Source organism: Chiloscyllium punctatum, chromosome 26 (genome assembly GCF_047496795.1).
Source record: "Chiloscyllium punctatum isolate Juve2018m chromosome 26, sChiPun1.3, whole genome shotgun sequence".
NCBI classification, from domain to species: Eukaryota; Metazoa; Chordata; class Chondrichthyes; order Orectolobiformes; family Hemiscylliidae; genus Chiloscyllium; species Chiloscyllium punctatum.
In genome coordinates this window covers 56,269,410-56,291,602 of record NC_092764.1, presented here as the reverse complement: position 1 = coordinate 56,291,602, position 22,193 = coordinate 56,269,410, and the positions used below count along the sequence as shown (strand labels likewise).

General features: G+C 40.1%; 1 protein-coding gene across 2 annotated transcripts in view; it reads right to left on the bottom strand.

Moving 5' to 3' along the window:
- edc4 (enhancer of mRNA decapping 4) overlaps positions 1 to 22,193 on the bottom strand; it is a 107,929-nt gene that overhangs the window by 41,527 nt on the left and 44,209 nt on the right. For both annotated transcript variants that reach the window (XM_072547460.1, XM_072547461.1), the window contains exons 14-18: positions 19,102 to 19,193; positions 18,106 to 18,302; positions 13,601 to 13,689; positions 6,458 to 6,611; positions 4,003 to 4,460 (exon numbers count right to left, since the gene is read on the bottom strand). In XM_072547460.1, coding sequence (XP_072403561.1) covers positions 4,003 to 4,460; positions 6,458 to 6,611; positions 13,601 to 13,689; positions 18,106 to 18,302; positions 19,102 to 19,193 — 990 coding nt within the window. The remainder of the gene's footprint in view (positions 1 to 4,002; positions 4,461 to 6,457; positions 6,612 to 13,600; positions 13,690 to 18,105; positions 18,303 to 19,101; positions 19,194 to 22,193) is intronic.

The following is a 22,193-nucleotide window of genomic DNA, read 5'->3' as shown; positions in this document are numbered from 1 at the left end:
TGAAAGATTAGTTCATTGTCTTTAGATTTTGCACACATAAATCATAAACTGGATCAACACTGAAATGCATTTCTCCTACATCCTTATGAAACCGAAGATGCTCTTTTACATACTATTTGCAAAATATAGTATGCTGAAACTGAAAGTTTACTGTAAGACAAACCATGAAGTTAATTGTGGCAGAGGCGAAATTTCAGATTCTAACAACTTCCACATTTAATCCAACTGTTGTCAATTACGATCAGCACACTAAGTTTATATCATGATGATGCACATACACAAAAGCTAGATTTTTTTGCCTCTAAGATTTAAAAAAAACATATGACTGCACTTTATACCAAGCTAAAGGAGGTGAGTAAGAGGGGTGACCTCCCCCAAGGACCAATGTATTTAGTTATTTCAAGATGATGTGCTTTGGAATTATACTTATCCAGGCAATGGATGATATTCCATCACACTCCTGATTTGTGCTTTGCAGATGATAGTCAAGCACCAAGGAGACAGAGATAGGGCGGTACGGTGGCTCACAGCACCAGAGACTCGGATTCAATTCCCGCCTCGGGCAACTGTCTGTGTGGAGTTTGCACATTCTTCCCATGTCTGCGTGGGTTTCCTCCAGGTGCTCCGGTTTCCTCCCACAGTCCAAAAATGTGCAGGTTAGGTGAATTGGCCATGCTAAATTACCCGTAGTGTTAGGTGAAGGGGTAAATGTAGGAGAATGGGTCTGGGTGGGTTGCTCTTCGGAGGGTTGGTGTGGACTTGTTGGGCCGAAGGGCCTGTTTCCACACTGTAAGTAATCTAATCTAATCTATAAGCTTCTCACCACAGAATTCCTAGCCTTTGACCTGCTCTTGCAGCAGTTGATGGTACAACATGGCTAGTACAACTTAGCTTCCGGTCAATGTAACCCCAAGATAGTCAAAAGAGTGTGAGCGATAGTAATGCCACTGAACATCTGGGGCAAGGGCTAGATTCTCCTTTGTTGGCGATGGTCATAGAGTGGCACAAATGTTACTTGTCACTCAGCAGTCCAAGTCTGGATGTTGACCAGGTGTCACTGCTTACGGATATAGACTGCTCGGTATCTGAGGTGGAGTGAATGGTGCCAAACATTATGCAATCATCAGGAAACATCACCACATCGGACCTTACGATGAAGGGAAAGTCATTGACGAAGAAGCTGAAAATGGTTGGGCCTTGGACACAATCCACAACAACTTCTGCAGTGATATCCTGAGGCTGAGATGATTCAGAGAATCAGAGAATCCTTCCAGTGCAGAAGGAGGCTGTTCAGCCCATCAAGTCCCTCTAACCCTCTGAAGAGCATCCCACACAGATCCAGACCCAGACCCAGGTTGGCAACTTCTAACCAATCGAATGCCACAGGATTAATGGTGGGACCTCGATTATTTACAATCGTTATAAATTATTTGGACGATGCAATGAGCATATGGGTGCTACAATGACAGATGACACAGAGATAGGTAAGAAAGTAAATTGTGAGCAGGACAAAGAGTTTACAAAGGGATTTAGATATGTTAAGTGAGTGGATAAATAATTAGCAAGCAAGAAATATGGGATAATGCAAAATTAGCGACTAAGTTAAGAACAGAAAAGCCATTTTTGTTTAAATGGAGAAAGACTGCAGCACTCTAACATACAATAAGATCAGAGTGTTCTGGTACATAAATCACACAAAGTTAGCATGCAGGTAAATGAGGTGATCAGGAAGGTAAATGAAACAAGGTTTCTAGCATAGGAAATAGGGAAGCTTTGGTGCAATTGTATAGGGTCCTGGTGAGACCACACCTGGAGTACATACACAATTTTGGTCTCCTTGCTTGAAAAATACTATACAGTAATAGCTTTGGAAGCAATATAGAACAGGTTTTCATTCATGGCATCCTAGCATGAAGGGACTGTCTTATGAGGAATGGTTGAACAGGTTGGATTGGAACTTTTCCGTTGATGGGGTTTTTGTCCTGTGAAATTCTCTTCAATAAACAACAGTGGAGAGAGAATCAGTGAATATATTTCAGATGGAATCAAAGGGTAAAGGTGCAGAAAAGTTTAGGAAACAGATCTTCAAGTGCAGGTTTAAAGGGCCAAAAAACCTGCTCCTAATTTATATGGTCACATACACATGTCCATAAGACATAGAAGAAAATATCAGGCCATTCAGCCCAGCGAGTCTGCTCCGCTATTCAATCATGACTGATAAGTTTCTCCACCCCATTCTCTTACTTTCTACCCGTAATCATTGATCCCCTTGATACTCAAACCTATCTATCTCAGTCTTAAATATACGCATTGCCTTCTGTTGAAAAGAATTTCATAGATTCACCACTGTCTGGCTGAAGAAGTTTCTCATTATCTCCGTTCTCAAAGGTCTTCCCTTTACTCTAAGACTGTGCCCTTGGGTCCTACTCTCTCCTACCAATGGAAACTTCTTCCGAACATCTACCCTGTCCAGGCCTGTCAGTATTCTGCACGTTTCAACTGGATCCCCCTCATCCTTCGAAACTCCATTGAGCATTGACCCAGAGTCCTCAAACATTCCTCATATGTTAAGCTTTTCATTCCTGGTACCATTCTCACAAACCTCTTCTGAACACGCTCCAAGGCCAGTACATTCTTCCTGAGATACGAGGCACAAAATTGCACACAATATTCCAAATGTTGTCTGATGAGAGCCTCACAGAACGTCAGGGATACATCCCTTTTACATTCAAGTACTCCCAAAATAAATGCCATCATTGCATTTGCCTTCCTAACTACAGACTCAACCTGCACGTTTACCTGGTGAGAATCCTGGACGAGAACTCCCAAGTCTCTTTGAACTTCAGACTTCTGAATTTTCTCTCCATTTAGAAAATAGTCCATGCCTTTATTCTTCCTACCAAAGGGTATGACCTCACAGTTTCCCACGCTGTACTCCATCTGCCACTTCTTTGCCCACTCTCCTAACTGCCCAAATCCTTCTGCAGGCCCCTGCCCCCTCAATGCTAACTATCCCTCTACCTATCTTTAGATCATCTGCAAACTTAGCAGAATGCCCTCTGTTCCTTCATCTAGATCAATAATGTAGAATGTCAAATTAACCGAGAAAATTATTAACATTCACAAGCCTTTGAATGCAGCAATATCATACCCTAACTAGATTCCCAACACAATTACACATCATAGCACAACCATCTCATCCAAGGTACAAATTTAATGAACCACTGCTATAATGCCTCCAATTTAAATATATTCTTCCTTAAATATGGGAATTAAACCTGCATAGTGTTCTCATGAAAGCCTTGTAACAACTGTTCTTTATTCCTGTACTTAATTCATTCTGCAATAAAGGCAAACACGCGATTTGCCAATCTAATTGTTTGCTACATCTGCATGCTAACTTTTTACATTCCTTGTCAAGCATGCCAAGTCTCTCTGGACATGAGCATTTAGAAGTTTCAATCTCTCTATTCTTATGAACAAAGTGAAGAATTTCACGTTTCACCACATAAGCAGCAAATATGAAGTCTTCCAGGCGAAATTTTATTTATAGCTGAAGTTCATGCTCATCTTTAAAAATTCTGAAAGGAGATAAGTATTGTTAATAATTTTTCCGTTACAGTGCTACGGGAAGGGGATTAAGGGGATTACATGTGCCTTATCTCAGATGACCATGCCTTAATCCAATCCAGTTTGCAAATAAACAAACTTTAAAAAAAATTATAAGCCAACAGTTGCTTCCACTGAATGCTTTAAAAATGAATGTTGGTTATGCATTGTTAATTAGATGTTACAAAACTGGAGTTGCAGAGACCCAAGAAAAAAATTACTTTGCAAGTTGCATCCAAGAAACGTTACACAGCATAAAGCATCAAAACAGCATAACAGCAGAAGAAAGTGAAGCTGAAGAACAAATCTCAATGCAAACTTGATCAGATGACTTATTTTAAATAGCTAACACATTAATTGGTTTACACGTGAAACAAAAATATTTGATCATACCTCTCATTGATGCTATTACGAGTTTCACGGGTAATGTCAGGTGCTGCTGGCCAAGGTTGGCTAACAACACCGTCTGCTGCTGTATTCTCTTGAGACAAAACAGTTTCTAAGAGTGACGGAGTACTCAGCCGCTCCACCTCCACCTGAGGCATATCTAGAGAGTGATGACTATGTTCTGAGTTAGGTCTACTTCTTGGGGATAACAGATGCAGTGCAGAGGCAGCTGAAGCCATGCTGTCCATATGATGGGTAGGTTCCAGGACTTCAGTGGGTAGTACAGAGCTTGAAAATGCACGCTGGAGGGTTTCTGAGGCAATTTCAGGAATGTCCTGCGACAATGCTGTGGAGGCTGAGGAGATGACATCAGGAGAACGTTCCCGCGTTGGGGAACTCTGAGGCACACAAAGAGGATCCACAGACTGAAGCTCCAAAGGAAGCGAAGAGTTAGCACCAGTAACCTGACAGAGGGGGTAAAATATCAGTAATATTCAAATTAAGTACGAGAAAACATCGAATCTTAGTTTAGTGAGATCAGCTCTACTTAAACAGACTGAATTCAGCTGTGGAACCCTGTTTGTAGTCAAGCTGCAAATTTAAATCCTACCACAAAACCTAAACACGTAACTTAAGTTGTTATTTCTGTGCTGTACACAAAGGAGTGTAGCACTATTAAGAGGCCTCATCCTTCAGATACTATATTAAAATGAGTGATCATCTGTCAATTCAAATGAACAATCACATGGCACTGTTCATTGATCAAGGAATGCTTTCCAGTATCCAAGATAATAGTTTTCTTCAACTAATGCCTGCCTGGCTACCAACTTTTCCTGTACAAATCAATATACTTCTAAGTAGTTCACTATATTTGAAGAGCTGGGAAACTCAAGGCATGAGGTAAAATGATCTAGATTTTGATCAGTTGTGAATGGTCAGCATAAGCTGCTGACTTCAAAGAATGGTGCTCACAATTATTTAGCAGGCTGTGTGGCATCAGTGTTCTAGTAGAGAAAGTTAACTTTGTAATGTCAGATTCCTGGCAACCAGGAACAGTAAAGGCATTATGCAAGCTGAGCATCTAGTCAGGTTCACAAATTTTCATAGATAGCAAACTAGAAAGTAATAAATGCCGGTTAAGCTCCACTTTTTAAGCTTTACTTTAGTCTCCAAAAGGTTAAGAGATAAACATGGAATTTATGATGCCATTGAAATCTTAAACAAAAAAACTGTACAGAATTATCATAAAGTGAAAATAATAAATCACTCGGCTTCTAAATAAATTGTTCAGGATTGGATAGGTTGTGCAAAAACTAACTTACACAATCTAAATAAGATTTAGATTTTTCAATTTTTACATGAAGAACGGTGCATAAAAAGTTGCAGTCCATATTCCACCAGCTGCCAAATCTACAAAAGATGGACAGGCCATGGCAAATGCAGGGTAATGGGAAAACAGTAGGGGGCTGAGTCTGGGTGGGATGCTCTTTGTAGGATTGGCACAGACTAGAACGTAGGGAATATTGTATATGATATATATACACATCAGTGTATCCCCTATGCAGCAACAAGGCATAATTGCCAGAAACATTAAGATTTCCACATTTAATTCTGTACTTGGGGACAAGAAAAGTTAGTCAGTTTTATGCAATAATGACATCAAAGATTGACATCTGTGCTATCAGTAAAATACCAAAGTATAGTTATAGATATCATTTCTTCTTGTACAGGATGAAGTAGACAAGGAGTTGTTCCACACAAGCACCATCTAGAAAGCTAGTACCAAAATGTTAAGAGATTACCACAAAGAAAAATATAAACATCAACAATTTGCAGAACAGCATGCATTTATAGCGATGCAACAGGAGATTTTAGGTGAAGTGACTAAAAGTCAAGGCAGAAGACTTAAAGGACAATTTGAATGCAAATGGGAAAAGTAAGAAAAATTAACATTTAGACAGGAAATTCCTGTGTTTAGGCTTTGATGGCTGATCACTGAGCTGTCAATAATGGAGCAAAAGGAACAGGTTGGTGAAAATTACTGAAAAACAGAATATCCTGAGGAATTTTGACTACAGATATAGTGATGGGTGTAAATTACATGGTGACCATTTTTGTCCACACTGCCCTTTTAGCTCAACAGTTTCAGTCCATTAAGTCAACCACCTTAACATTTGCTTCTATTAGCATTATGCATAGACAGAAACATATTGCTATCACCATGGAAGCTACTTTGATAATGCAAAACTTTACTTGGCATTTTTATGCTCTAAAATTCTCCATGTATATACTTTCTTACCTTTTTACTTTTGACACTAGTATCAGTATAGCAGTTTGAGTTCCAAACTATGCTGTACAATATTCACACTCCCCACCCCAATAGCCAACAAAATGTTTTACTTCTATGAAAATCAATACATGACAACAATTTTCAAACAAAGTTTTGCTGTAATGAGCATACCTGGAGAGGTTTTGTAGATAGCTGCTCAGAGAGCCCTGGAATAAGTTGCACAGAGTTGTTTCTGGGACTAGCTTGGACAGTATTACTTGTGTTATTACTGAGATTGACATTCTCCAATGTGACCTTTGGGCTTAGACACAAGTCTTCAGCAGGTCTAAAACAAAAATGAATGAAGAGCTAAATTAATATACAGTTTCTGGGGTATGACAGTCTAATTGCCAAAGCAAATTCCAGAAATAATAACATATTTCAAACCATTTATATTACAATGTAAAAATTTTAAAATATGCACAATTATAAAATCTTGGCGACATCAGACATCCACCAATGCTTTCCAATTTTTGGTAAGCTTGGTTCCAAAAGAAAACTTCTGAGAATTACAACTTCTAGTGAAACAATAAATTTCTTTGTTAAATACAAATGTAAATTAAGAAAAGTAACAGCATGAAAAAAATCTTAATTCCACTGCTCCTGAAATAATTCAGATGCCCAAATTTAACTGCCAGTGCAGAAAATATAGTGCTCACTGTTGACCTCGAAGAATACTACACACAAAGGCATCTAAGACAAATCTGCAAAATTTGTTAATTTCATAGTATGTTAGCAATTGGGTTTGGGAAATCACTGGTATCTAGCCAGAGTGACACTGTCAAGGAAGCTAAGCTGCTAATCGCATTGCAGAATTCTCTCAAACAGTAAACAAGCAAGTAACAAACACAAACATCCTGCATGTTTTTAATTTTTCAGAGTGGATTTAAGGTAAAGCTAAAATATCAATGGGAAAATTTTTGAAAACATATACAATCATCACGAAGATGAAATTCAACTTTTCACAGGTATTTATTGCTTTATGTTGCCAGTTAACGTCATTTTCTTTTGAATATAAATTTACTTTTATGACCCGTTACTTCAAATTACATCGTAACAACTGTTTTAACATGGTCGTGTGTCATCATGTGCCAGAGCCATATGATGTCAGAAAAACTTGAGATCAGAGGTTTTTTTTGTCAAGGAGACAGGGCTTGCTTCCAACACTTTGATCTTGCCTTTAGGGGCTGAGATCAGTTTTCAAGTGCTCCATTCCCTTGGCTTGTGTTCTAAACTGGCAAGAAACATCTCCATCTCATGGTTGGCATGAGTTGGTGCAGTAGTACTGAGACTCAGCTCTCTGCAGCAATCAACTTCTGCCAGTATATACAGCCTGATCAATCTAAAAATACAGATGAGTGAAATGTTTCTTAAAAATACTGTATGTTGCACTGTATTTCTTAGATAATTAGTAACGTATTTTAATTTGCAAGTACTGCACATGAACAATACAGAATTTCAACGTGCACATTTGTTTTTTCCTGGCAAGCAAATAGCCAAGGAACCTAACTTCAGCTTTAACACCAATTGCAATGGGTATCCATGATTGACGAAGTCATGAGAACAGAACGAGAACTTGAAGTCTAGACTGGTTTATACAAAATTTGCTTTTCAGGGCCACGGCCTCTCACTGAACAAGGCATGACATTTTTCAACTATTTGCAGTTCGTATTTATTCTCAATTTACAAATTGAGAATACAAACACTAACAACTTATGGAAAGATTGTACAACATTTAACTTTGAACAGTGGATCCAAACAATACTGCCTCTAAACCATGAAGAGCCATTGCATATCAAACACCACCATTAGGGTGCATGTGTGTACCATCATATAACAATCCTAAAGGAATCATGTCATGCAAATATGCCACACAAAAGAATCTGAGAAAACACTTTGGATCTGAATGCAGCACAAATTGTGAATATAACTTATGAGTAAATATAAATGCAAACATTCATTTTTGATGGTTTAAGTATATTGAAGTTGTCCTCTAAAAACTAAGATAAAGAACTGCAGCACTTGTAAAGAGATTTAACTGCACAAGTCAAGTTTGTAAGGTAAAAATTCATTTCCCCAACCAATCTGAAAATATTATTCCCCTCTAGAAAGCAACCCAATGAATATTTTTCACCAATGTCTCAAGGAGATCTCGAACAGACACTTTTAAATTATTTCAGTGCACCCTTCTTTCTAGTCTGCACAGAATCCCTTGACTCTGCATATTATAATCAAAGACTGGAAATTTAAAAGTACTGATTACATCTTGACTACCCGAAACAAGCAGCAAATTTTAGGAATCATGATGTGCATATTTTTGCAATCAGTGATGTCATATACTTGATGTCATATTGGGGAGATGGTGGCATACTGTAAATTCACTGGATTACTAATCCAGAAGCTCAGGCTAATATGTTGGTAATACGGATTCAAAATCCACCATAAATCCATAATAAAAGCAAAGGAATTTAAATTCAATCAATAAATCTGGAAAATAAAACTGGTCTCAGCATTGGGACTATGAAAATAATCCTTAATAGTTGTAGAACCCATCTGGTTTACAAATATTCTTTAGGGAAGGAAATCAGTCTTACAGGTCTGACTTGTATGTGACTTCAGAACCACAGCAATGTGGTTGACTCTGAACAGACTCTCCAAAATAGCCTGGGAAGCCATTCAGTTTAATGGAAATTAGGGGGGGGCTAACGAATGCTGGCCCTGTAAGTGACACACACATCTCATAAATGAAAATCCCTTTTTAAAAAAAACTTGTTGGGATTTGATATGGTACAGATGGATTTTCAAACAGCCATTGAAATAGTACCATTCCATCGATTCCTCCTCCTCGAACCAAAAAGAGAGCGAGGCTGTTCGTAAATTGTTTGCAGCTTAGAAACAGCAGAACCTCAGCAGCGTGCATCGGCTTGACCAGTAAAAATGGCATGGACTCTGGGAAAGCTTATGATGTGTGAGGCATATAAAATATAGGTGATTTTGAATACATAAAAACATCCAGGCGAGTCACATCTGCATGAAGAGCTAGAAGGTAGCAGTCCTTGAACAACATGTAGCTGATCTGGAACAGCGACTCTCCTCACTACACACGACACAAGGAGGAGCGAGGTTTCTGGATCAAAGAATGGTCATTCCACAATATGATAGGCAGACAAGGAGCATAAAGATGGCATATGAGCGAGTGACCATTTTCCAAAAGGAAAGATGACGGTAGTCCAGGAAACCCAGGTCTCCTTGGAGCTGTCTAACAGGTATGAAATTTTAGATGCTTATTTAGTGAAACTAAGTCAATGGTGGATGATTTGAGGAAAAACCACACCTGCATGGTGCCTGAGGCTGCTCTGGGAAGAGAGAGAGGCTGGTAGGCAGATTAATAAGGGAGTAACAATTCATGACTCAATAGTTCAAGGGATAGACACTCCAGTGCTGGGGGGGGGGAGGTGGAGTCCTGTAGCATGCGTTCATGGCATAGAGGACAAATGAGCTAGCTTTCAAAGTACTACAGAGTGCAAAAGAGAGAGGATGGTGAATGGGGAAAAGGAGGTGAGGGAAGGCTTCAATGTTGACAGTGAACAAATAATTTTTTTTTTAAAAATCGCCTTCCACTGGCACAATAAAGAGATAAGGGCAGTTAAATTGTGCTTATGTCGGCGACATGGTGGTTCAGTGGTTAGCACTGCTGCCTCACAGCGCCAGGGACACGGGGTCAATTGCCATCTCAGTCGGCTGTTTGTGTGGAGTTTGCACATTCTCCCCCATGTCTGCTTGGGTTTCCTCCAGGTGCTCTGGTTTCCTCCCAAAATCCAAAGATGTGCAGGTCAGGTGAATTGGCCATGATAAACTGCCTATGCTAAATTGTCCATAGTGTTAGGTGCATTAGCCTGGGGTAAATATGGGGAATGGGTCTGGGTGGGTTACTCTTCAGAGGGTCAGTATGGGCTTGTTGGGCCAAAGAGCCCGTTTCCATACTGTAGGCAATCTAATCTAAATGCACAGCATACAGTTGACAAAATTGGAGAACTAGAAGCAGAAAGTGGACTGGGGCATATGACATCGCAGCATTGACCAAAACACAGCTCAAGCCAGAACAGGAATAGACACTTAACATCACAGGTTAAAAGACATCTGGTAGAAACAGGGTGGGTAACAGGGGAAGAGATATAACAGTCTTCATCAGAGATAGCATCTTTGCCCTTAAACAAGATACAGTTCCTGAATTAGAATCTATATGGTTGGAGGTGAGAAACAAAAATGGAGCAGTGACCTATTGGGTATTTGTTACAAATCTCCACATTTAGTGGGGAGGATGTGGAAGGCAGCATCTGTTGGCAGATTATGGAAATCTGCAGGACAAGTAGGGTTGCGATTTCAATCACCCTCGGGGAGGCTAGGAAAGAAAAGTAGAATATGGGGCATGGAAGGCGAGAAATTCCTGCAAAAAAGTGGGCAAGAGAACTTTCTGGAGCAGTACATTTCCAGTCCTACTAGGGAGGACCCTGTGCTGGATCTGGTCCGAGTAAGAGGCATCCAAGTGGACAAGTGTGAGGAAAAGGCAAATGGCAGTCAGCATAACTTTGTCAAGGGCAGCTGACAAAGATTTATTGGAATGATACCAAGAATGAAGGATTCTAGATACAAGGAAAGAAAAAAAAGACATAGAACTACTTCTCATTGCAGCAGAGAAGATCAAGAGATGATCTTTTTCAAAATTATGAACGTGAAGGGATTCTGAGGGACAGGATCTGCATTCATTTGGAAAGGCAATGATTGATTCGAGATGGCTTTGTCCATGGGATATGCTCTCAAATTTGATTGAGTTTTTGAAGAGATGACCAAGATTAATAGATGAGGGCAATAAATAAGCATTGTCCACATGGACTTAAGCAAGGCCTTTGACAAGATACTGCCTGGTAGACTGGTTAGATCACATGGGATCCAGGGAGAGCTAGCCAACGGGATATAAAATTGGCTCGACAGTAGGAGACAAAGGGTGGTGGATTTACTTCCCCAAGTTCCTTAGCTTCCAGTCTGGAGACCTGTGACCAGCGACGTACTGCAAGGACCAGTCAGTGCTGGGTCTATTGTTGTTCACTATATATATAAAAAAGATTTGGAAGATAATTTTGGGAGAATGGTTAGTATGTTTGGGGGTGACACCAAAACTGGTTGTATAGGGGACAGAGAAGAAAATTAACCAGGAGTACAACAGGATCTTCAACTATTGGGCCTTTGGGCTGAGGAATGGCAGATGGGAGTTTAATTCAAATAAATGTGAGGTGTGGAATTTTGATAAGACAAACAGGACAGGACTTATAAAGTTAATGGTACAGACCTGGGCGTGTTGTCAAACCCTGGGGTGCAAATACATAGTTCCTTGAAAGTGGTGTCACAAGTAGATAGCGAACTCTGCCTTCATCAGAGGACTGAGTACAAGACTTGGGACGTCATGTTACAGTTATACAAGATATTGGGAATACTGTGTACAATTCAGGCTACCCTGCTACAGGAAGGATATTATTAAATTGGAAAGGGTGCAAAAAAAGATTTACAGGGATGTTACTGAGACTTGAAGGCTTGAGTTATAACGAGAGGCTTGATAGGCTAGCACCTTTTCCCTGGAGCACAGGAGGCTGAGGTTTATAAAATCATGAGGAGCATTGATAAAGTGACCAGCCATACGAGGGAAGTCCAAAACTAGAGGAAATAGGTTTAAGGTGAGAGGTGAAAGATTTGAAAGGGACCTGAGGGTCACCTTTCTCACATGGGAGGTGATGAATAAATGTAATGAGATGCCAGAAGTAGTGGTAGAGGCAAGTACAATTACAACAGTTAAAAGACATTTGGACAGGTACATGAGTAGGAAAGATTTAAGAGGAATACAGGCCAAATACAGGCAAATGGGACTAGTTCAGTTGAGGAAACCTGTTCTGCATAGACGATTTGGCCTGTTTCTGTGCCTCTGTGTTTTCTTTGGCATTCAGTTCTTTGGTCCATGCTTGGATATGCACTATAACAAGATCTGAAACTGAGTGGCCATGCTAGAATCAAAATTGAGTATCGGTGAGCAGTTTTTTTGCCAGGTTAAGTGCCACTGAATAGCATAACTGACAACATACTACCAATACTTTTTGTTTATACACCCAACTGAATCAACTTTATACTGTAAACTTTGGTCATTAACAAAAGAAACTATGATCAAAACAAAGAAACACTTGGACCAACATTGCTATCTTATTTTGTCAATCATCATCCAAAACTGGTATTGTTTCATTAACCCTGAAATTCTCTACTTATGCAAAAACATCTACAATTGTCTCTTATGTCACAAGTATTATTTGATTGAACAACAATTAAATGTCTACGACAGTAGTGATCGTTTAAAATCTTTTACTCAATTCTTAAAATTATGGCTCTACTTTAACGCAGTCTGAAATTCAGGATCAACTTCATCAATCCCATTCATTACTTTGAAAACTCATATGAGCTCATGTCAAAGCTCATTCATTCCCCAGGATAAAGAACTATGTAGTTGTAAGCACAGTGTTAAGGAAACTCAACACAGCCTCACACCTGCATAAGAATTAGATAAATGGTGTCCACCGTGACGGAGATTTTGCCATCAAGCCAAAAAGACGTTCCATCAGACTAACCAGTAAATGATTTGTATGTGAATTTCAGCACCAATGCCAAGCCAGTTATGTAGGCATATGTCCAAAACACTAACAATTCATATCAACAGTATATCGTCATAGTTGTTCACAACAAGCAAGGTACAGCAAAACTAGACCCAACCGTTTGCAAACCTTGCAACCATGTCCAGTATTAGATGTGACCCTGTAGTTGAACATCATTTGTTATTAGGACTGGTCAGTCAGGCCAGAAGCATGTGCATTTGTGTGAATGGAAGCTATACTCATTAATGGAGAGGTGGTATCATAGTGGTAATATCTCAGGGCTAGTAATACAGAACCCCAGTTTAATATTCTGGGGACAGGAGCTCGAATCCCACACAGTAGATTGGAGAAAACTGAATTCAATGCAAGTCTGGAAAAAAAGCTGGCCCAATGGTGACCATGTAACCATTATCAATCATGGGAAATCAAATGGCAAATAGGACAGATTGACCAGTTCAAATCTTCCTCAGCATTTAACATGGAAATGAAAAAAAAATCCAGAAATAAAACTAGTGAAATTAAGCAGAATTCCATATACTCTGAAATGGGCACTTATACTTTTGAGTAAGTAATATCAATTGCCTACCTTGATGATCCAGTCTCATTAGCAGAGCTGTTACTCAAACCAGTCACTGCAGTCAAAGTGCTTACACTGCTTCCTGGTGACACAGAGATCTGTCCACAATAAAATATTAAGTTTAACCAGCACAGAGGGACAAGTACAGTCAGCTAAACCACAGTAAATTGAAACGCTTTGTGAACTGACTTCTTAGCTGCTTTGGTAGTTTCTTGACATTCAGCACATTAGAACCTGGGCCATTGTACCTGTCAGGCAGGAAAGAGATAGTCGTGTGAGGGAACCTTGGTTGACGAGGGAGGTTGAAAGTCTTGTAAAGAGGAAGGAGGCGGCTTACATAAGGTTGAGGAAACAAGGTTCAGACAGAGCGTTGGAGGGATACAGGATAGCCAGAAGGGAGCTGAAGAAAGGGATTAGGAGAGCTAAGAGAGGGCATGAAAAATCTTTGGCGGATAGGATCAAGGATAACCCCAAGGCATTTTATGCATATGTGAGAAACATGAGAATGACGAGAACGAAGGTAGGTCCGATCAAGGACAGTAGTGGGAGACTGTGTGTTGAGTCGGAAGAGATAGGAGAGGTCTTGAATGAGTACTTTTCTTCAGTATTTACAAACGAGAGGGACTGTATTGTTGAAGAGGAGTGTGTGAAAATGACTGGTAAGCTAGAAGAGATACTTGTTAGGAAGGAAGCTGTGTTGGGCATTTTGAACAACTTGAGGATAGACAAGTCCCCCCGGCCTGACGGGATATATCTTAGGATTATGTGGGAAGCAAGAGAGGAAATTGCAGAGCCATTGGCAATGATCTTTTCGTCTTCACTGTCAACGGGGGTGGTACCAGGGGACTGGAGAGTGGCGAATGTTGCGCCCCTGTTCAAAAAAGGGAATAGGGATAACCCTGGGAATTACAGGCCAGTTAGTCTTATTTCGGTGGTAGGCAAAGTAATGGAAAGGGTACTGAGGGATAGGATTTATGAGTATCTGGAAAGACACTGCTTGATTAGGGACAGCCAGCACGGATTTGTGAAGGGTAGGTCTTGCCTAACAAGTCTTATTGAAGGTCTTTGAGGAGGTGACCAAGCATGTGGATGAGGGTAGTGCAGTGGATGTAGGGTACATGGATTTTAGTAAGGCATTTGATAAGGTTCCCCCTGGTAGGCTTATGTGGAAAGTCAGGAGGCATGGGATAGAGGGAAATTTGGCCAGTTGGATAGAAAACTGGCTAATCGGTCGAAGTCAGAGAATGGTGGTAGATGGTAAATATTCAGCCTGGAGCCCAATTACAAGTGGAGTTCCACAGGGATCAGTTCTGGGTCCTCTGCTGTTTGTAATTTTTATTAATGACTTGGAAGAGGGAGTCGAAGGATGGGTCAGTAAATTTGCAGATGATATGAAGATTGGTGGAGTTGTGGATAGTGAGGAGGGCTGTTGTCGGCTGCAAAGAGACTTAGATATGATGCAGAGCTGGGCTGAGGAGTGGCAGATGGAGTTCAACCCTGTCAAGTGTGAGGTTGTCCATTTTGGAAGGACAAATAAGAACGCGGAATACAGGGTTAATGGTAGGGTTCTTAGTAAGGTGGAGGAACAGAGGGATCTTGGGGTCTATGTTCATAGATCTTTGAAAGTTGCCACTCAGGTGGACAGAGCTTGTAAGAAGGCCTATGGTTCATTAGCAGAGGGATTAAATTCAAGAGTCGTGAAGTGATGTTGCAGCTGTACAGGTCATTGGTTAGGTCACATTTGGAGTACTGTGTGCAGTTCTGGTTGTCTCACTTTTGGAAAGATGTGGAACCTTTGGAGAGGGTGCAGAAAAGATTTACCAGGATGGTGCCTGGAATGGAGATTAGGTCGTACGAGGATAGGTTGAGAGTGCTAGGCCTTTTCTCATTGGAACGGCGAAGGATAAGGGGTGACTTGATAGATGTTTATAAGATGATCAGAGGAATAGATAGAGTAGACAATCAGAAACTTTTTCCCCGGGTACAACAGAGTGTTACAAGGGGACATAAATTTAAGGTGAAGGGTGGAAGGTATAGGGGGGATGTCAGGGGTAGGTTCTTTACCCGGAGAGTGGTGGGGGCATGGAATGCGCTGCCTGTGGGAGTGGCAGAGTCAGAATCATTGGTGACCTTTAAGCGGCAATTGGATAGTTACATGGATGGGTGCTTAAGCTAGGGCAAATGTTCGGCACAACATCGTGGGCCGAAGGGCCTGTTCTGTGCTGTATTGTTCTATGTTCTATGTTCATATAATATGCTGTAGATGGTCAAAAAACAACAGGTTACAAATATAAGCATTCTGGAAGGTCTGACTGGCAGTGGCACACTTTAGATGAAGTACTTTAAATACAAAATGTTCCAGCACAAAGGAATTTTCGCTGAAAGACTTTACCCACAGTACCTTACTCAGCAACAGAATCTGGGCAAGCATGTCATTCTTCCATTTCTGGAAGCCAGTCAGAAATTAGCTCTTTCTGGTGACATAAACCTCCACAGTAAAATGGATTTGGCAACTCCAACCAACATTCTCATGAATGCAGCACTACAGCACAGAACAGTCAATAATTTCTAAATTGGAGTGTCACTCACTGTAACGGTTTAAAATTACCAGTGCAAGACTGCTAATTCACCTGAGGGTAATGGCGCATACACAATTCTGGAGTTGAGGTGAAGTTGCAATGAGCTCTTTTTGAATTAAGGTTCTAATGTAACGGCTCAAAAGCTTCACCCTGCCCAAGAGTGATAAGCTGGGAAGTGTAGAGCTGGAGCTAAGAGTACCACATTCAGAATCTCAATTATTTCAGGGCAGAACAAGGCTCTTCAGACCACTGCAACTGCACTGGTTCAATTATCAACTGCCAACCTCTGCCTTACACCTAAAAGGCATTACAATCCAAAAACAAATCATCTAATGCCCTCTTGAATGCCCCAATGGAATCTGCCTTCACCATTTTTCAAGGCAGTGCATTCCATACCCTAGCTCTTCACTGTTTCTCACATTACCCTTGCTTCATTTGCACATCACTTTAAATATACGCCCTCTCTTTATTGGTTCTTTTACAAGTGGAAATCTATCTACTCTATCTAGCTCGTTCATGATTTTGAGAACTTCAATCTCCTCTCAGCTTCCTTCTCTCCAGGGAGAACGGTCCTAGCTTCAATTTATCCTCAAAGCTTAATTTTCGAATCACTTCTGCACTCACTGCGATTCATTCACATCTTCCCTTTGATGTGGCATCCACATTTCTACACAATATTCCAGCTGAGGTCTAACAAGTATTTTGCACAATTTTAAGATCACTTTCAACTCCTTGCTATTATATTCTATCCCCATATTAATAAAGCAGTTAATAACACTGCACGCTTTTATTTACTATTCCCTCTACCTGTTCTGCCACCTTTAAATGATCAACACACATATGCACCCAGATCCCTCTGTTCCAGCACCCCCTTTAGAATTGGACTCAATATTTTGTATTTTCTGTCAATGTTCTTCCAACCAAAATGCATCATCTCTCACTGCTCTGCATTGCACTTCATCTGCCACTTGTCCACCCATTCCACCCATTTGTCAATGTCCTTTGAGTTCCATACTATCTTCCTCACAGTTCACAATTCTTCCAAGTTTAGTGTCTTCTGCAAATGTCCCCTGCACACAAAAATCCTGATTATTATTGTATATCAGGAAAAGAAAGGGTCCCAAATACCAATTCCTGGAGAGCTTTCTCAAGACTGCAAAATATCCACTGGTTATCGTTCTGTGTTTTATCACTCAGCCAATTTCACATCCACATTTCTACTGTCCTTTTTATACCATGACCGAGAACATTCCTCACAAGTTTGTTGTGGAGCACTATATCAAAAGCCTTCTGAAAATCCACATAATCGCAAGTGTTACTCTCATCAATGCTTTCTGTTACCTCTTCAAAATCTCCAGCTAGTTAGTCAAACAAGATTTCCCCTCTAGAAATCCATGCCGACATGTTTTTTCCATGTGACTACTGACTCTGCTGTGAATAATTGCTGCCAAAATTTTCCCCATTACGCAAGCTAAATTAACTGGACTGCAATTGCTGGAATTACCTTTACAACCTTTTTTGAACAAGATTGTAATGTTGATAATTCTCCAGGCTTCTGGCACCTCCCCAGAGTCCAGGAAAGACTGAAATCTCAGGTCCACAATTTCAACCCTCACTTCCTTCAAACTTCTTGGATGTACTTCATCCAGTCAGCATGCCTTGTCAACTTTAACTGCCAACAGTCTATCCAAGGCTGCTTCCTCACAAATTTTGATCCCTTCTAATGAAAGAGTTAATTCTTCTGTCATCGCCCTGGGAAGTATCCTTGTCTTTGTTAAGGACAGATGCAAATTATGAATTTGATACCTCAACAATGCCCTTGCTTCCATCTTTAAAATTCTTCAGTAGATATTCTTCACTGATAAAAGCAAAAATTCATCATAAAATCAAAACTTGAGATTCCAGCTTCAGATAAAAATATTAAATGACATTCACCTGTTGAAGTGAAGTGCTAGGAGTCATGAAAGCATCTGGAGTCATTAACTTTGGTTTCACATCGTTGGAGACAGAAAGAAAGTCTGTAGGAACTGGAAGATCCACTATACGCCGCAAATCATGCTGAGAATCTCTGCTAGATCCCTTTTCAGATGTTGGCCCTTCAACACTCACATCCGTTAAGCGATCTGCAAAAGCTTCAAAAGCCAAATTAAAAACATACAGTATTAGTAATTCCAATAATTTTGAGAACAAAAAGTTCCACAATTCTTGATCCTTCCCAACTTACGGCCTCAACCAAAGAATCATATGTTATCATTGGCAGTGACAGTGACGTTTTACACACAAGCCTTTTGCAGAATACACAGCCTCCATATGTGACCACTTCCTTAACCAAATTCAAAAGATTGGAGATTGTGCAAAACAATAAAAGGTAATAAAAACAAATTGATATTTTAGGGCATAACACATGGTTAATGTGAAAGTTAGCACATTTAGAACAGATCACTGCAAATTTGATGAAAGAGGTGAGTCAGAAGCAAAGTAAAAGAGGACTTTTTTTTGTATCAAACAATATGCTAGATTTCAAACAACTCAGAATGCATTAGTAAAATAGGCAGGTATGAAATTGATAACGGGATAAGCTGCATAGACAATAACTCAACTGTTTTAAATAGAACAAAATATGTCTCATTCTAGTCAGTAATGATCAATTAGATAATACTTATAGTCCACTTTCATGTTTAAAGATTTCTTTAAATAAATTTTAGTAATTTTAACATTGATTTGGTTTAACCATATCAAATAACAGATTTATTTGGAAGATTACAGTGAGATATTCCATGTTACATGCTATGCCAAAGAAGTTCTTGAATATTGCATTCAGTAAAGACGGAAAGACAAAAGCATTGTATAACCTAAAAACAACCGGATAAACAAAGTTTTCAGATGACACCCTGACGAAATGTGAAGGAAGGAATTGAATGTAAAACTTACTGAAATCTTCATGGGAGGCAGCAGATGACATTAAAACAGGTTCTTCTGTATTCTGATGTGGTTGGAAATAAATCTGCACGTCCTGAAGTGTTCTAAAACAAAGCAATATTCAAAACATGCTTTGAAGATTAAAGAAACAATTTGTAGCTCTTAACCTTATACCTGAAATGGCCCTGCAGTCACACTGCATAGTCCATTCAACAGCAGAAGGGACAATGTTCTATTTAATCCAAATAAAATGAAATCTACAATTCCTCGGCAGCAATGTAAAACATAATGACTGACTCTTTAAGAGGAGGATAAAGGAAAAAGACAACTGCCCACCATAATGTAGCCCAAATAGTATATATCAACCTGCTAACAAGACAATTTCAAATCAATGATGAAAACACCATTTTTGCACAGCAAATTTCAAAAGGCCAGGTGTCAAGAAAAAGGGGACCTCTTAAAAATAACCAAGCCTGTCCCATGATGTCAAGTGACCTTATCAAACACAGCAGCCATTAACATTCACACTGGTTTTCAATAATAAAGCACGTCAGTGGAATGGCACCAGCAACCCAAGATTAGAGGGGACAAAACAAAAGTTAATACCAATTTGCAAGTAACTAGAATTAAATTCCATCCTCTGTTTCTCTGTCTTATGGTCACATCTGCCATCCATGTTGCAAAAGCAGATGCACCTATCATTTCACAGGAGATAAGTCTTCATCCATAACCACTTGAGCATTTTATTTCATTATGTAATTATTTTACTCAATGCAATTTGTGGCAGAAATAAAACACAAGTATGAGAACTGATGAGTGAGATTTCAGTTAGTAACAGGTATTCAAGAGGTTGCATGCATTACTGAATTGTTTTGCAGCGAGATTACTAACAAAGTATAACTCATTATCACCATACTTTTAAAATGGCATGTGTTAGAAACAGGACTGAATATTCAAACAGAATGGAATATCACCAGACTATTAACCCAGAAACATGGCAGATGGTGGAATTTGAATTCTTTTTAAAAACCTGGAGTTAATAACCTACTTTTGACCATGAAAGCATTGCGAATTGTCAGACAAAAAAAAACTTGGCTCACTAATGTCCTTCAGGGAACGAAATCTGCCATCTTCACCTTACACTTGACTCCAGACCCACAACAATATGGTTGACTCTCAACTGCTTGCATAAATAGCCTAGCAAGCCACTCAATTCAAGGGCAGCTATAGAAGGGCAATAAATGCTGGCCTGCCAGCCAAGTGCATATCTCACAAGTGAATTTTAAAAAATTCAAGGAAACAGGTTTTATTGCAGTTTACAGAACTTCAATGAGATCAGATCTGAAGCATTAAGCACAGTTTTGGGCTAATTTTTAAAAAATGAATATATTTGGGGAGGCAGTTAGACAATGGATAACGCTGGACTATTTCACTGTGCACTATCTTGGACTGCATGCACAAATCCCATCGGAGCAGATGATGGAAGGTGAATCGATAACAACGTTTGGAATCAAAAGCTAACCAAAATGATTTCCACACAACAGATTTCACAAAATCCATCTTGTTCACTCATGTCCTCAGCGAAGGAAATTGGCCATCCTTCTCTCAGCGAACCTACATGCGACTCCAGACCCACAAAGTGCTCACTTCGAATTGCCTTCTGAATGGTTTAGAGGGCCACTTAGTCGTGTCAAACCACAGGCTACCTGGCATCAACCTATGCGTTGGGAATGGCAAACACAACTCTTTCAACCTGACAAAGTCTTTCTTACCAACATCTGGATTACTCCTGGTGCTATGAGCTAGTGAGGGCAGGAATAGGAGGATAAAACAGATGAATGCATGGCTGAGGAGCTGGTGTATGGGAGAAGGATTCATATTTTTGGATCATTGCAATGTCTTTTGGGGTAGATGTGACCTGTACAAGAAGGATGGATTGCACCTAAATTGGAAGGGGACTAATATACTGGCAGGGAGATTTGCTAGAGCTGCTCGGGAGGATTTACACTAGTAAGGTGGGCGGTTGGGACCCAAGGAAATAGTGAGGAAAGAGATCAATCTGAGACTAGTACAGTTGAGAACAGACACGAGTCAAACAGTCAAGGCAGGCAGGGAGAAGGTAGGACTAATAAATTAAACTACATTTATTTCAAGGCAAAGGGCCTAACAGGGAATGAACTCAGGGCACGGTTAGAAAAATGGGACTGGGATATCATAACCATTACAGAAACATGGCTCAGGGATGGGCAGCTTTATATTCCAGGATACAAATGCTGCAGGAAGGACAGAAAGGGAGGCAAGAGAGGAGGGGGAAGTGGCATTTTTGATAAGGGATAGCATTACAGCTGTGCTGAGGGAGGATATTCCTGGAAATACATCCAGGGAAGTTATTTGGTTGGAACTGAGAAATAAGAAAGGGATGATCACCTTATTGGGATTGTATTATAGACCCCCTAATAGTCAGAGGGAAATTGAGAAACAAACTTGTAAGGAGATCTCAGTTATCTGTAAGAATAATAGGGCTGTTATGGTAGGGGATTTTAACTTTCCAAACATCGACTGGGACTGCCATAGTGTTACGGGTTGAGATGGAGAGGAATTTGCTAAGTGCGTATAAGAAAATTTTCTGATTCAGTATGTGGATGTACCTATTACAGAAGGTGCAAAACTTGACCTACTCTTGGGGGAAATAAGGCAGGGCAGGTGACTGAGGTGTCAGTGGGGGAGCAGTTTGGGGCCAGCGACCATAATTCTATTAGATTTAAAAATAGTGATGGAAAAGGATAGACCAAGATGTAAAAGTTTTAAATTGGAGAAAGGCCAATTTTGACGGTATTAGGCAAGAACTTTCAAAAGCTGATTGGGGGACAGATGTTCACAGGTAAAGGGACGGCTAGAAAATGGAAAGCCTTCGGAATGGGGTGGCACGGTGGCTCAGTGGTTAGCATTGCTGCCGCACAGCGCCATGAACCCGTGTTCAATTCTCAGCGTCGGGTGACTGTCTGTGTGGAGTTTGCACATTCTCCCCATGTCTGCATGGGTTTCCTCCGGGTGCTCCAGTTTCCTACCACATACGAAAGATGTGCAGGTTAGGTGAACTGGCA